Source organism: Bison bison, unplaced genomic scaffold (genome assembly GCF_000754665.1).
Source record: "Bison bison bison isolate TAMUID 2011002044 unplaced genomic scaffold, Bison_UMD1.0 scf7180017864384, whole genome shotgun sequence".
Taxonomy (NCBI): Eukaryota; Metazoa; Chordata; class Mammalia; order Artiodactyla; family Bovidae; genus Bison; species Bison bison.
The window spans coordinates 11,084,051-11,098,129 of NW_011494956.1; the positions used below are offsets into that span (position 1 = coordinate 11,084,051).

The 14,079-nt window shown below is 47.1% G+C and overlaps 1 protein-coding gene across 1 annotated transcript in view; it reads right to left on the reverse strand.

Moving 5' to 3' along the window:
- The window catches only part of CLSTN2 (calsyntenin 2), a 737,086-nt gene extending 723,233 nt beyond the window's left edge, over positions 1 to 13,853 (reverse strand). The window contains exon 1 of the mRNA XM_010858203.1: positions 13,748 to 13,853. Coding sequence (XP_010856505.1) covers positions 13,748 to 13,853 — 106 coding nt within the window. The remainder of the gene's footprint in view (positions 1 to 13,747) is intronic.
- Positions 13,854 to 14,079: the final 226 nt, after the last annotated feature.

A 14,079-nucleotide genomic window follows, 5' to 3' on the forward strand; every position in this document is an offset into this window, starting at 1 on the left:
TAAACCAACTTTTTCACTCTCCACTTTCACTTTCATCAAGAGGCTCTTTAGTTCTTCTTCACTTTCTGCCATAAGGGTGGTGTCATCTGCATATCTGAGGTTATTGATATTTCTCACGGCAATCTTGATTTCAGCTTGTGTTTCCTCCAGCCCAGCGTTTCTCATGATGTACTCTGCATAGAAGTTAAATAAGCAGGATGACAATATACAGCCTTGACGTACTCCTTTTCCTATTTGGAACCAGTCTGTTGTTCCATGTCCAGTTCTAACTGTTGCTTCCTGACCTGCATACAGATTTCTCAAGAGGCAGGTCAGGTGGTCTGGTATTCCCATCTCTTTCAGAATTTCCCACAGTTTATTGTGATCCACACAGTCAAAAGCTTTGGCATAGTCAATAAAGCAGAAATAGATGTTTTCCTGGATCTCTCTTGCTTTTTCGATGATCCACTGGATGTTGGCAATTTGATCTCTGGTTCCTCTGCCATTTATAAAACTAGCTTGAACATCTGGAAGCTCACAGCTCACATTTTGCTGAAGCCTGGCTTGGAGAATTTTGAGCATTACTTTACTAGCATGTGAGATGAGTGCAACTGTGTGGTAGTTTGAACATTCTTTGGTATTATCTTTCTTTGGGATTGGAATGAAAACTGCCCTGTGCTAGACCCTAAACCTCTGCAGACACAGGATGAGCATGCCACAGACCCTGACTTCAAGGATCAGGCAGTTTAGGAGCAAGCAGGTAGGCAAGCTGCTAAGTGCCACAATGAAAGTACATATGGGAGCTATGCAATGGAGGCGGCAGTGGGGAGTGGTAAGAATACCCTCCGGGACAGCCCAGGGATGCATCCTAGAGGAGGCACCAGGCTGCCAGGCAAGGCAGAAGCAGATAGAGTAGGGTGTGTGCACTCACAGAGGCACAAGAAGGCCCAGGAGGCAGGGAACTGAGTTCCTTCCTTGGGTCAGGCTGAAGCATGAGGAGAAGATTCACTCATCCGCTTGCTTAGGCACTCTGCTAGGAGCTGGGCCCTGTGCACATAAGCACACCTTCTAGTCCAGGAACAGGTGGGCACCCACTAAAGAAAGGCCTTCTGGGATAAGCCAAGCAAAGTAGGGCTTTGCAAGTGGCACTAGTGGTAAAGAATCTGTCTGCCAATGCAGGAGACACAAGAGACACAAACTCAGTCCCTGGGTAGGAAAGATTCCCCTGGAGGAAAAAAAATGGCTACCCAGTCCAGTATTCTTGCCTGGAGAATCTCATGGACAGAGGAGCCATGTCCATGGGGTCGCACAGAGTCAGAGATGACTGAACATCTGAGTGCACACAAGGAATAGACATTATCCTGAAATTGATGAAGTGACACAGAGGAATTCTGACCCGGAAGTGATGAACTGGGTGTGACAAGGGCTGCATAGAATTGGATTAAAGAGGAATCAGTCCATGAGCTGGAGGGATAGAGAAGTACAGTCAGGCCAGGAGAATCCAAATTACCAAGTACTCTCTGAGCAGTGACGCCCTGCCTCCCCACCACCCCCCAGCCTCACCCTCCGTCCTGAGCTGGCTGCAGTAGAAAGAGTCAGGGGTATAGACGGTGCCTGTCACAAGGACCAGAGGAAAAAAAACAGTCCAGGGCACTGAAGAACACATGGAGAACAACAGACGGAGAAGGATCAGGGTGCTACAGACTGCTGAGTGAGGTGTGCTGGCCGCTGCTCAGGAGATACCCTGGCCTGCCTTTCAGCAGATGCAATCAAGCTAGAGAACTAGGTTGAGTCCTTGCGGCTAATGGAGGGGAGACACTGGGCTGGATGACCATATTCAGGCAGTGCTTCTGTGGTTGAGTCTCAGCACCCCATCTGCACACCTGAGGCTCTTGCATTTCAATGGACGTTGACTTCCTCCCTTGCCTCTTGGGGTACCTACTTAAGTGTTCAGGTGGGTTGGCTGGGGATTAGCAGGGCTTGAATTTCCCAGAAATCAAGGTTGCCTTAGTTCTGAAGGGGAGAAAGGATGTTCAAGTGCCCGTTTTCACCCACAGCCATGGAAACCACACACACTAAGCCCCATGGTGTCTCCATGCCAGGACCTAAGAGCGAAAAGCCAACAAGACCCAGTAGAGCTGGCAGTCAGCATGGGCAGGAGCCCAGATTTTTAAGGATCTGTAGCCGCTACTGCCAGCTTTTGGATGACATAAGGTGGGTCAAATAGACTCATCCCTGGAGGGCTTCCACAATTTGAGCACAGGAGCTAAATCGCTCTAATACAGTTTGAGTGCCATGACAGAGACCCATCTGTCTCACATGTCCCCCACAGCCTCCAGGCAGCCTACCATGCTGCCCCAAATGCCACCAGTGTGCAAATGCTTAACCCTAGGGGTGGAGCTGTGTTCCCTCTTTCTAAATGCACACATCACCAAGTGAGATCATACATCATGTCCCATTACCTTAGCTTACAGGAAAGTCAGAGTGTTTCCTCTCTGATAAGATGATGTAAATAGAGCTTTAGGGCATCAGGTCTAGGAGACTTGAGATAGGGGTAGTGGCACCTCCAAATTCCCTCTATCAGGGCCCATATGGTTGGGAGTATGAACAGGTGACTTGTTTTGAAGCTGTGACTGCATGGTGAGCCCTGTGTCTTTAGTAAGATTAGATGGTTCTGATCCACAGAAGTAGCCAAGTCTTCTAAAGATACTTCTATTAACATTTCCCATGGGACTGAGAAAACAGACTGTAAGATTAGGAGGAAGATGATTCTCATTAATATTGGTGGTATTTTAAGCAGTGGCTTCCAGGGAGCAGCCAAACCTTACCTCCAAAAGCAGTTCTTAGTCCTCCAAGGTCTTGAAGAAAGAGATCCTGGTGGAAACCGGGAGCAGGAAGAGATATCTCAGGAGGGAAAACGGTGGATGAGAAGGATGCTAAAGGCGACCCAACAATTCCATCAGCCCTCCCCTTCTCCCTCATAGGCTCTGAGACAAGAGGTGGGATACATCTGAAAGCAAAACTCCAGAAAAACATCTTCAAGCAAAGATGCTTGGCTAGTGTCTGACTTGAATTCCTCCACGAAAGAGGGCTGGAATTTAAGTACTAGCAGATGGGTAGAGAGGGGAGGCAGGGGGCTCTTCAAGAAGAAAATATTTTATTCATGATCTCTAGTCAAAAGAGGAATCAGTTCAGTTCAGTTCAGTTCAGTCCCAGAGGAATAGACCACTAAAAAGACTTAAATGTCATTTTTAAATTAATACACAAGAAACAACCATCTTGATAATTCTGATGATGGTGCAATAAAGCCAAAATCATTGGTTTGCTTTTGGGAAAAAAAAATAGCCAATAAAAAGAAAGTAAAATCTAGGTCTTGAATGTAAAATTCTTTTTAACTCTATAAATCTCTGATCAGCCTCCTTCCCTGTTCCAAATGATAACATACGCTCCCACAAACAAAAATACACAAGAAAGGAAGAAATGAAGATGAAGGAAGGAAGAAAGGAAAGTAGGAAGGAATGAAAGAAAGAAACTTAATACAATAAACTGTAAACTCAATATCTTCTCTCATTGCCTAACATTTCTGTGAATTTCCTGAGTGATGGCTTGTCTTTTAGCTCTTGGCTGAGAGTCCTGATTCTTAATCCCTCCCATACAGGGTATGGAGGAGAGAATTTCAAGCATTTTGCAGCAGATAAGTGTGCCAAGAAGTGCTGGCAGAGCACTATGAACTGAGATTCTAGGACTGAGTGGGTTCTGTCCTTGCGTAAGGACCAGAGTATGTTAGCTCCAGAAACATGGAGAAGCAGTCGCACACTCCAACACTGCTCTCCCACATTCTATGTGACATCTAACCATTAGTGATACATTCCTTCCAATTAACATTATCCTTGGTAGGTCTGGAACCACTAGCTCCAGGGCAGGCTGTGGTTATCTGAAACACACTGCCTTTCAAAGGGTTTGTGGAACAGAGTGAAAATCTGTCCCTAGGAGAGCATTTGCAGGTTGGAGAACTCAGAAGCAGAAAAGAGTTGGAAAAACAAACATTCAGAACCACAAACCACCAAACACATCCAAACACACAGTCAATCAAGTTAAGGAAATGCATACAGAGTCTCCTCCACAATTCCTTTTTTTTTTTTTTTTGACGTGGATCATTTTTAAAGTCTTTATTGAATTTGTTACAACATTGCTTCTGTTTTGTGTTTCGGTTTTTTGGCGGCAAGGCCTATAGGCTCTTAGCTCCCCAGCCAGGGATCAAACTGAACCCCCTGCATTGGAAGGTGAAGTCTTCACCACTAGACCACCAGGGAAGTCCCTCCCCTGATTCTTCGAAAGTGTTTATACTACGCCCTGCTCCCTCTAGCCTTTGTGCAATCTCCATGGTCCCATGAGAGAGGGACAGAGCAGGTGACAAGCTACTCCAGAGACCCCAGTCCTCACTCAACAAACTTTCCTTGAAAAGCAGGCTTTTAACTGGATGACTAGGGACTCCTCTTCTCTCACACTCTCACTCTCCACCCCGGCAGGTAAAAGGACAGCGATTTTGGCCCCCAACCTGACAGGTCTGAATAGAGATCCCAGATGAAGAGTCTGGGTCCATTCCCATCCACCTGACCCTCCTTCTTTCTTTTCCTGATCGCCTCCCAATGTTTTGTTCACCAGCCTGTCCTCAGCAATCAGAAGGTCAAAGGCAGACTGAAGAGGAGGAGCTGCAAGGGCCCAAGGGCAAGATGACCCTTGACACCCCAATGGGTCACTAACTTTCCATTACCCACACCCACTTGAGGCTGCCCTGTCCACACCCAAAGCTGGGCTGCCTTCTGTGAAATAGGCAGAAGCTTCCTCAGAGCACCTAGCCTGAGCATCAGGCAGAAGCTTCTCTGGCTTCAGGTGTGGATTGACATGCTAAGTGTTTCCTGACAGCCCAAGAGAGCGTGAATACCTAGCCATGTTCTCAAGCTACACAACTCTAGCACCAACTGTACTGATGCAGAGGAAATCGCAAATAATGCACTTTAAGGCCAGAACTCCAATGTTTTTGAAGGGTTTCATTTCTCCTCCTTTCCAACTTTGATATACATACTTACTTAACAAGGGTCTGGGGAGGGTTAATTGAATTAATGTATGTAAAGTGCTCGAGGTTTGAAGAGAATACGCAATATAAATGGAAGTGTCACTAAAAAGGTTAATCTAATTTACATCTAACACTTTCAGTTCATGGTGTTAATGAACTATATCCTTTTAGAGAGTGATTAATTTATAGAAATGTGATTATTTTTCCTAATGCTTTATATGGGTCAGCTTCTTCTCTTACTGTATCTAACTTTATAGGAGAATTCAGCATTTTATAAATTAAAATAATAAATCATATACCCCTATAATGGTTATATTTCATTAATTACAAGGAGACATGCATTAGATTAACATTTATCTGTTTTAATTAATTTGCTGCAATGCAGTTATCCATGCAAATTGGAAAACGACACATCAACTTGACATCATATTAACAGTTTTGACTGGTTCTACCCTGAAAATTTATGGGCCTGCAACTGCTGCATAACCATGGTGACCACCCACTGTGCACCATATGCAGACTAAACACAAAAGAACAAGAGCCTTAACGCTAAATGCAGACTTCTGAAAATATCATTAATTGAACTGATAAGACAGTATAAAGGCAGAAAGATGTAGGGCTTTGTTTGAGGGGAGTTTGAGCCCTGAAGTCTCACAGGCAATTTCTTAAATCTGATCACCTTATTTGCTTAAACACTTTATCCTTCCAAAGGGCATTCAGAGCCCTTAGCAAATGGATACTCAGAACTTTCTTGAGCAGAGGAGGGAGATGCCATGGTGTCCTTTTGGCACAGGAAGAAGCAGATATCAGAGGGGCTGCGTGATGTGTCCTGACCCTCACACTGACCAGTGAATCGAAGTCAGGAGACTGGGAAAAAATGTCTTTCCTACCTTCTCCACGATGATTTCCTTGTCGCACTTACTTGGAAGACTGCAGATTTGTTTAACTCTATAATACAACAGGCAGTATGGAAATGCAAAGTGGCAGAAGTCACCAAAAATGATGTGTTGTGGGCTTTTTTTTTTTTTAAACAGCAAAACTTAAATTAAATTTCAGCCAATTAAGCATTTTTAGAAGCAATGAGAGTAGTGTTCACAGGCTTTCTCAGTGAGAATTCCAACAGCATCTGCCACACCTGATTCCCTCACACATCTTGGTGTGCTTAAAGTTCTCCTGATTCATCTGTAGAACAGAGTGTTTTCAGTACCATCTGTAAAACAGCTAGTGGGAAGCCGCTCTATATATAGTACAGGGAGCTCAGCTCAGTGCTCTATGATGACCTAGAGGGCTGGGATGAACATATTCTATGATGTTCATTTACCAGTGTGTAAAATGAGTACTTGTGAAAAAGACAACTGATATGTGTAAAATCCAGCCATGACAGCAGAAGGAAGGGTGGCTTTAGGAGCAGTCAGGTTACCTGCTACTCCATCTACACTATCTCTCCCACCCTTGCCACACTCACCTCCTCATTCTACCGAGTCCAGGCTTCAAGTAAAACTAATACACTTGAAAATGTCTGTGGTAGCTTTCTTTGACCCTGGCTATTTAAAAAAAAAAAAGGAGTCAGAGGAGGGCCATGATTAACCCAAATGAACGACTGCTGGGAGGCCTTCCTGGCCCAAGAGACCCGGCCAATGGACCATGCAATGCAGACAGCTGCCTTCTCTGCTTGAGGCCAAGCATGATGGGGGTGGGTGAGGAGGATGGAGGAAGGCCTCCAGCTCCCCGGGTGAGGAGAGAGAGGCTATGTTCACTCTTGATGGGGAAGTCAATCAGAGAGTGAGGCTTCCAGAAAAACAATTCTTTCAGCAATTTCGTAGTGAAACCCAAATGCCCTTGGACTGTGAGGAGATGCCTTCCAGGGCAGCAGAGCCTCTCTGGCTCCACTCAGAGCTTCCCTCAGACTGAAGACACATCACACTGCTAGGTATGCTCACGTGACATGGGAAGTCCGTGTCTGCCACACTGTTCTGGGTTTACATCTCAGCCCCACGACACTAAGCTGCGGGACCTTGGGCAAGTTACTTCCCTTCTCTGAGTCTCAGTTTTCTCCTCTGTAAATACAGGATAGTAATTCGAACTACATAATCAGTGGATCAACCCAACTGGGGTTAAGATCAAACCAACTGTCACATGCAAAGTGCTTAAAATAGTGCTTGGCACAGGGTATGCATTCAATAAACATGCATTCCTTTATTAGCTCTGTACTCTCTGTGCAGAAATATATTTTTCCATGGCTGGGCTCCCTCCTCACTCCTGCCCATGCACCAACATGGGCATTCTTTGCATCTACATGTCCTACCCCCCAATCCCATCTTCTTACAAATGCCTACTCACCCATTAAGATCTCTTATCTTTCCTAGTTTCTCCTATCCTTGCCAATTTCTGTCTTTCCTGAAAGACTTTTTCAAGGTCTTTCACGCACAGTCTGACCTCTCCCCAGAAGCTATAGAGTTCTTCAAAAGTTTGCGTCATGTGTGATGTTTGCCCTAGACAGAGTGTGAGCTCTCTGACATCTAAAACTTGCTTTATCTTTTTGTTCCCCTCACAGAATAACAGGAGACTGAGAAATGGCTAGTTATTGGCTGATATGGCTAAAAATGGGCCCCAGTTCATGTTTGGGTTGGTCTCACTGTCTCAGGCATTCTCCTCTGATCGCTGCCCTCTTCTGCCTTCTGCCTATTGCTCCCTGATGGAATGGTATGGATGAATGTCAGTGTTCTCCCAAAATTCACCTGTTGAAACCCTTCCCCTCAATGTGATGACATTAGGAGAGAGGGTCTTTGGGATACCCTCTCCTTAAAACCCAAATCCTAGCATACTAGGATTAGAAGAGGTCTTGAGGGTGGGGCCCTCATGAATGGGATTAGTGCCTTTATAAGAGTCATGAGAAAACTTGCTTCCTTTCTCTGCATTCCACACATCAGACACAATGAGAAGTTGGCAGTTTGCAACCCAGAAAAGAACTTTCACCAGAACCCAATCATGCCAGCACCCTGATCTTGGACTTCCTTCCTTCAGAACCATAGAAATCAATTTCTTTTGTTTATAAGCCACCCAATGTATTGTATTTTTTTTTTTTTTTTTTTACAGGAGCTCCAGCTGACTAAGATAGCAAACGTCTGTCCTATTCAGTGCCTGTGTCTTCAGTTCAGCATGCTTCCCCCAGCTCAGTCTTCTCATGATCTATCCACAAACCCACCATTCCAATTTCCACAGGCTCCAATTAGTAGTGGGCTAAATAATAAATTATAAAATAATAATCTGTCTCAAACTGTCATTTGGTTATCACAGCTTCAGTTACCCCTTTCCACATAAACATGCGTCATCACAGAAATGGTCAATATCTTAAACAAACAAAAGAATGCTTCTCTGTTTCCTGGGACAGCAAGGCTGGGAGGAAAATATTCACTGGTCAGGGGACTTCTCTTAACAACCCAAATCACACCAGAGACCAGAATCCCATACCTTCAGCACCAGCATTGAGAGATGTTTAGATAACATACATTGCCGAGTCCTTCCTCAGAGCTCACCCTGCATTAAGTGCCAGGGCTTTAGAGATTAATGAGATGAGATATGGGTCCCAGCCTCAAAGGCATTCATAGAGTAGTATTTTCACAATTCAAGTCAAATGTCTCTGCGTACATGTATTTATATATCACTATGTCCACATACATGGAGAGAGACAGAGAAAACAGAGTTTGAATGGAGGGAAGGTATGAACAAAGCTACTGAACTGCCAAGAGGTCAGTCAGAAGGGGAGAATCTCAGATGCTAGAACCCAGTGTTTAAATGATCAGAAATTACAGTCACCATATATTTAATTTTGTTTACATGCCATGAACTGCACTAAGTGATTTCTAAACACTATCCTGCCAACTGCTCGGCAAGGCAGATCTTTGTATCCCCATTTGATAGATAAAGAAACTGAGGTTCAAAGGGATTAACTGATTTGCCCAAGATTATCTAACTGGGAAGGGGTAGGGCCAGGATTAGAACCCAGGTTTCTCTGGTTACTAAGCCCAAATTTTCCTTCCTAGAGGACAGGAGAAAAACAAAAATATCCAAAATGTCTGTGAAACAATACCATTGCAACTGCAAACAGGTGGCTTCACTAAGCCAATCACTGCTGATTGTTCAGCTGATATTCCAGAGGCCAGGCAGAAGGATAACCTTGGAGATGCAGGGAGAATCAGGATGTGATTCCAGCTCGGGGGCTTACAGGGTGGTGATGGACCAGCCTAGGAGCACAAGGTACTCCGGAGGGAAAGCCGCAGCCTGGGGGACCAGACTGGGGGACCAGTCAGGGGAGGCTCCCAGGGGAGACCATGTCCAGCCCTGGCCATGTCTTGAGTCACAGAAGGAATCAGGATGAGGAAGGTGACCTTACAGCCCAAAGAATAGTCCAAAGGGCCCAGGGCAGGAATGAGCCCATCCTGGCCCAAGAACCACAGGTACTCTGGGATGAGTGCAGGTCAGCACGTGCCCTCTGATGCGCTGCTGGGGATGTTTTGTCACTGTGCTTCAGTTGTTGGGGAAACTACTGCCACATCGCTAGAAGTCACATGCTACTTTCCCAGAGATGATACAGGACAATTCACCATAAAAATCCCACACCACTTTCGCCCCTGTAGGAGGTTCTGCATGTGCACTTTTGAACAGACAGGGATGGTTTTTGAATCTGTTAGAGGGAGGGTGAGGCTGCTCAAAGCAGGTTTCTGTGATTAAGAACAAGGCCCACTCCCTTCACCTCTTGACAGGCCCCTCGAGACAACAGCCTTGGACTCTCCTGCTGCTGGCAGGACCATAGGGCTCCTAGGGATCTCAGAGATAGAGTCAGCTTCCTCATGGCTGCCAGATCTGCCTTTAAACCCAAAGGGGAGAACACTTGATGAATAGTCAGGGGGCACTGGGTGTAATGAGCCTTCTCATTCTCACCCCAGTGTCACAACCTTCACTGATAGTCCTGGCAAGTCATTTGCCCTCTTTCAGACTTAGTTTCTTCTCTGTGAAGTGGGCTACCAACATCAGCCCTGCATGGCTTGTAAATATGAGACACAGTCCAGGTAAAGAGATTAGCAGAGTGCCTGTTACTCTAAGGAGAGGTTCCACAAACTGCAATTACTACAATTATACAACTCTTACTACAATTCCGCTCTGTCCTCTCCCCTCCTTACTACCAAATGCTGCACTTGCAAGCCCCTTCCCACCCCCATCTCCCTTGTCTGCATCCCCATCATATGGTACTACACTTGGTACAAACTCAGCCGGCTGTTATTCTCTTAAACTTTTCACATAAAAATCTCATCTCTTCAACCAGATCAAAGCTCTCAAAGCAAGGCAGTAGTGAGATGGGAATGGGGGTGGTCTTCTTATATTTTCTAAGAACCCTCCAAAGCACTGAGCCAGGCTCTGGAAACATAGGCAGATACAACATCAGTTATTACTGATGGTCTATACTCAAGTATGGGTTTCCCTGGTAGCTCAGCTTGTAAAGAATCTTCTTGTAATGCAACAGACCCTGGTTCGATTCCTGAGTTGGGAAGATCACCTGGACAAGGGATAGGCTACCCTCTCCAGAATTCTTAGGATTCCCTGGTGACTCAGATGGTAAAGAATCTACCTGAAATGCAGGAGACCCCTGGGTTAGGAAGATCCCCTGGAGGAGGGCATGGCAACACACTCCAGTATTCTTGGAGAATGAAAAATAGCCTTCTATTTTTTTGAGAATCCCCATGGACAGAGGAGCCTGGTGGGCTGCAGTCCATGGGGTCACAGAGTCAGACACAAAGCACATACTCAGGTATTGCTCTGAACAATCAATGCCTGGATCTTGAGAACTGAAAAGGGTTTGCGTACCAGGCTCATGAGACCTGAGACCACTGACATATCACCAAATTTGACACGTATCTTAAGATGTTTATTGTATTTCTTTTTCCCCTGGATAAGACATGTCTTTCTCTGCCCCAGAGGCTCCTTGGGTCCACAATGCCCTCTCAGCTTTGCATAGGATCTGGTTCTTTCAAGGCGTCCTGGAAGTATTTGCCTATTTTGAATAGCCAAGACACAGAAAAGTAAAAGGAAGGTGTTATAATAGCTCTCTGGCCACTGTATTATTTCTGAAGTCGGGGATACGTTTGCACTGAAATTGCAGAGATCCTGCAAAAATGGTTCCCAGGGCTTAGCTGCTCGATTTGCTACAGGCAAGAAGCAAGAAACACAAAGGCAGAACCAGCTGTGTGCCTCAAACACAACATCATACAGAAGCCCACACCAGGAAGATGTGCTTCCAGACAGTTGTCCAGAGGGTGTATTCAAGTCTGCCAGGACACTCCACTCCCAATCTTCCTCTACACATGAAATCGGAACTGTATGGGAAAAGAAGGGTATTTTTCATTCAGTCTTCTTCACATGCCTCCCTGACTTTTCTCCTCTTTAGTAATATGGGAATAATAACATGGACGTGTTAAACTGCAAAGTCAGTGGCAGGATGCATCATATACAAAGCATAACCTTCAGTGTCTCAAACATTCTTCAGAGATGATTTGAAATTTGGAAACGTAAAATGAATGTACATTGTGATAAGGAAAGTCAGCCCTGTACTTCCCAACTGAAGTGTTATAGTAAATGTCTCTGTTTTGATCAAGTATTACACATTTGTCTTTAAAAAAAAAAAAAAAATGCGGCTAACAACGCCCTTTGCAGCCCCCCAGTGGTAGGAAAGAGAAAGAAGGAAGACGAGGGATTCAGAAAGCAACTCGCACTCAGCAGACCAATCAGCTTTTTACTCCAGAAAGACAAATGGCTTGTTTTCAGCACGAAATGAATATGTTCTAACTGAGGAAGAGGAAAAGTGTTGGTTAAAATGCACATAATTATTCATATAAGCGTGAATCATTGAGAGCCTGGATTTTTTTTTTTTCTTTTCAATCTTTCTCTTTTATCTGTACCGTTTTCCATTCTAACCTGGGAACCCCGCAACGCATTAGCATACCAGGTCTTCTTCTCAAACAAGTTTTCCCTTCTTTCTTCACTTGCTGTGAGCCCCCCTGTTTGCAGACATCTGCTCATACATACACAATTTGCTCTACTACAAAGTGACGAAAAAATTCAATAGCTATCACTCGCCTGTTTAACAAAGTTTTTATATTGGGGAAGGAGAGTAAAAGCTTTGGAACTTCATTAATTCCGTTTTCACAAAAACAACAGTCTCTCGGGGTGATGGGCGGCTTCTTTACACATTTCTTTACCTTTGCCACATGTTTGAGAAATCTTCATCAGTTTTCTGCTGTCTTCCGCCAAAAGAAACTACTTCTCAAGGATGGGCGTGGGGGGATGGGATGAAAAGAAATAGGATGCCTGCTTATAAAATCATGTCACCAAAAACCATGTCATCAAAAAACTAAAAGGTTACAGGATGAACAGAAACTCTACTATCCTCAATTGTATCACTCTCAAGTTGCGAGAGAGGCATTTCCGAGGTTCTCAGGAGTCGAACTGTGTGCCTCATACTCTCCCCACCCTCCAAGGGTAATTAAACACAGAAAACATTCCCTCCTGAGCCAAGTGGAAGCTACCGTGCAAAGCCAGCTTGCAAATCAAATTGCCTCTAATAGGGCGTCTCTTTATCTTCTGGAGCAAACTCCTCCTTCCTCTGACAATGGTCACTGACCACGATCCTCCCGGAGCTGGTTAACGGGCAAATTTGACCACAACCATTAAACCAAGCGCACGCTCTCCCAGTTAAAGCACAGAGAATCAACAAGTTAGCATAAAGCTGGGCGCCCCAGCCCAGAACTGCCTCTCCGGCGCCCACCGCCGCCCACCCCTCGCTCTGCTCCTCCCTTGCCTCGCCCACCACCGTCCAGCAAGCACGTGACCTTCCGTTTTCAGTTCACCCTCTGGTCTCCCACACCCCAGCGCTCCTCCCCGCACTCCAAGGCAGCAAATTCCGCGGTTCGCCAGCCTACAGCCTCTCGACCTCGCCAGGCGTTCGCCCAGATCTTGCTTCCTCCGAGGCGCGAGGAGCCGAGAGGTCAAAACTACAAGCGAACCAGAATAGCCGGGAGGGAGGTCACCAGGTTCTGCGCCCGGGTGCCGAAGCACATTCGCAGAGGCTGTGGGGAACATCACATCCCGCACTTCTCCTGGACCCCGAGGGCGCGCATTCCCAGGGGAGCCAGAGCCGCCCCGGGGGAGCCCGAGGCCAGCCAAGGGGAGCCTTCTCTGGAGCCCACAAGTTTCCACCCCATCCCCGAGCTGGGAGACGAGCCCTGCTCTCTCATTAGAGGCGCCGCCGCCGATTCCTCTTTCTGGGCTGAAGCAGACAACTGCCTCTCCGCGTCGCACCAGCGCCCTGCTCGAGTCGTCTCCCGGCCAGAGCCCGCGACTCAGACAGTACGCCCCCATCCCGGGGCAGACAGCCCCGAAACTTATCCCGACTCCCCAGACCTCGCCTTCCCCAGGGTCCCTAGGCCCCGCCCAGGGCTTGGGTCGGCGTCCGCAGGTGAAATCTATCTAGTCCACGGCGCAGGGCGCTCACTTCGGGCAACCTGGGCGCACGGGCGCCGGGAAACTGCGGCAAGGAAGGGTGTGCAAATCCAGCGTGAGCCCGGGTGCCCGCTGCTTACACTCTCAAGCCCGCCCTGCTTCCCTCCTCGAAGACGAAGAAAGTTGCCCAGCACCCACCTTTAGCCGCGAGGAGGCGGCGCCGCCCGCTGTCCCCGCCGCCGCTGCCGCTCCCCACGCCCAGCGCCAGCAGGAGCGGCACCCAGCACAGCCTTCCAGTCAGCATCCTCGCCGCCGCCGCCGCCTCAGAGCTGCCGCCGCCGCCTATTGCCCGCACCGACTCTCCCCTCCCGGTGCGCGCCGGGCCGCGGGCCGCCTCGCCCTGCCGCTGGGTGCGCTTTGGGAGCCGCCGCGCTCGGTCTCCGGTGTCCACCGCCGCGCCGCTAGCCCGCCGGTAGCAGCCGCGCTCACTGGCACGGACCTGGAGCGGCTCCCGCGCTCACCCCCGGGAC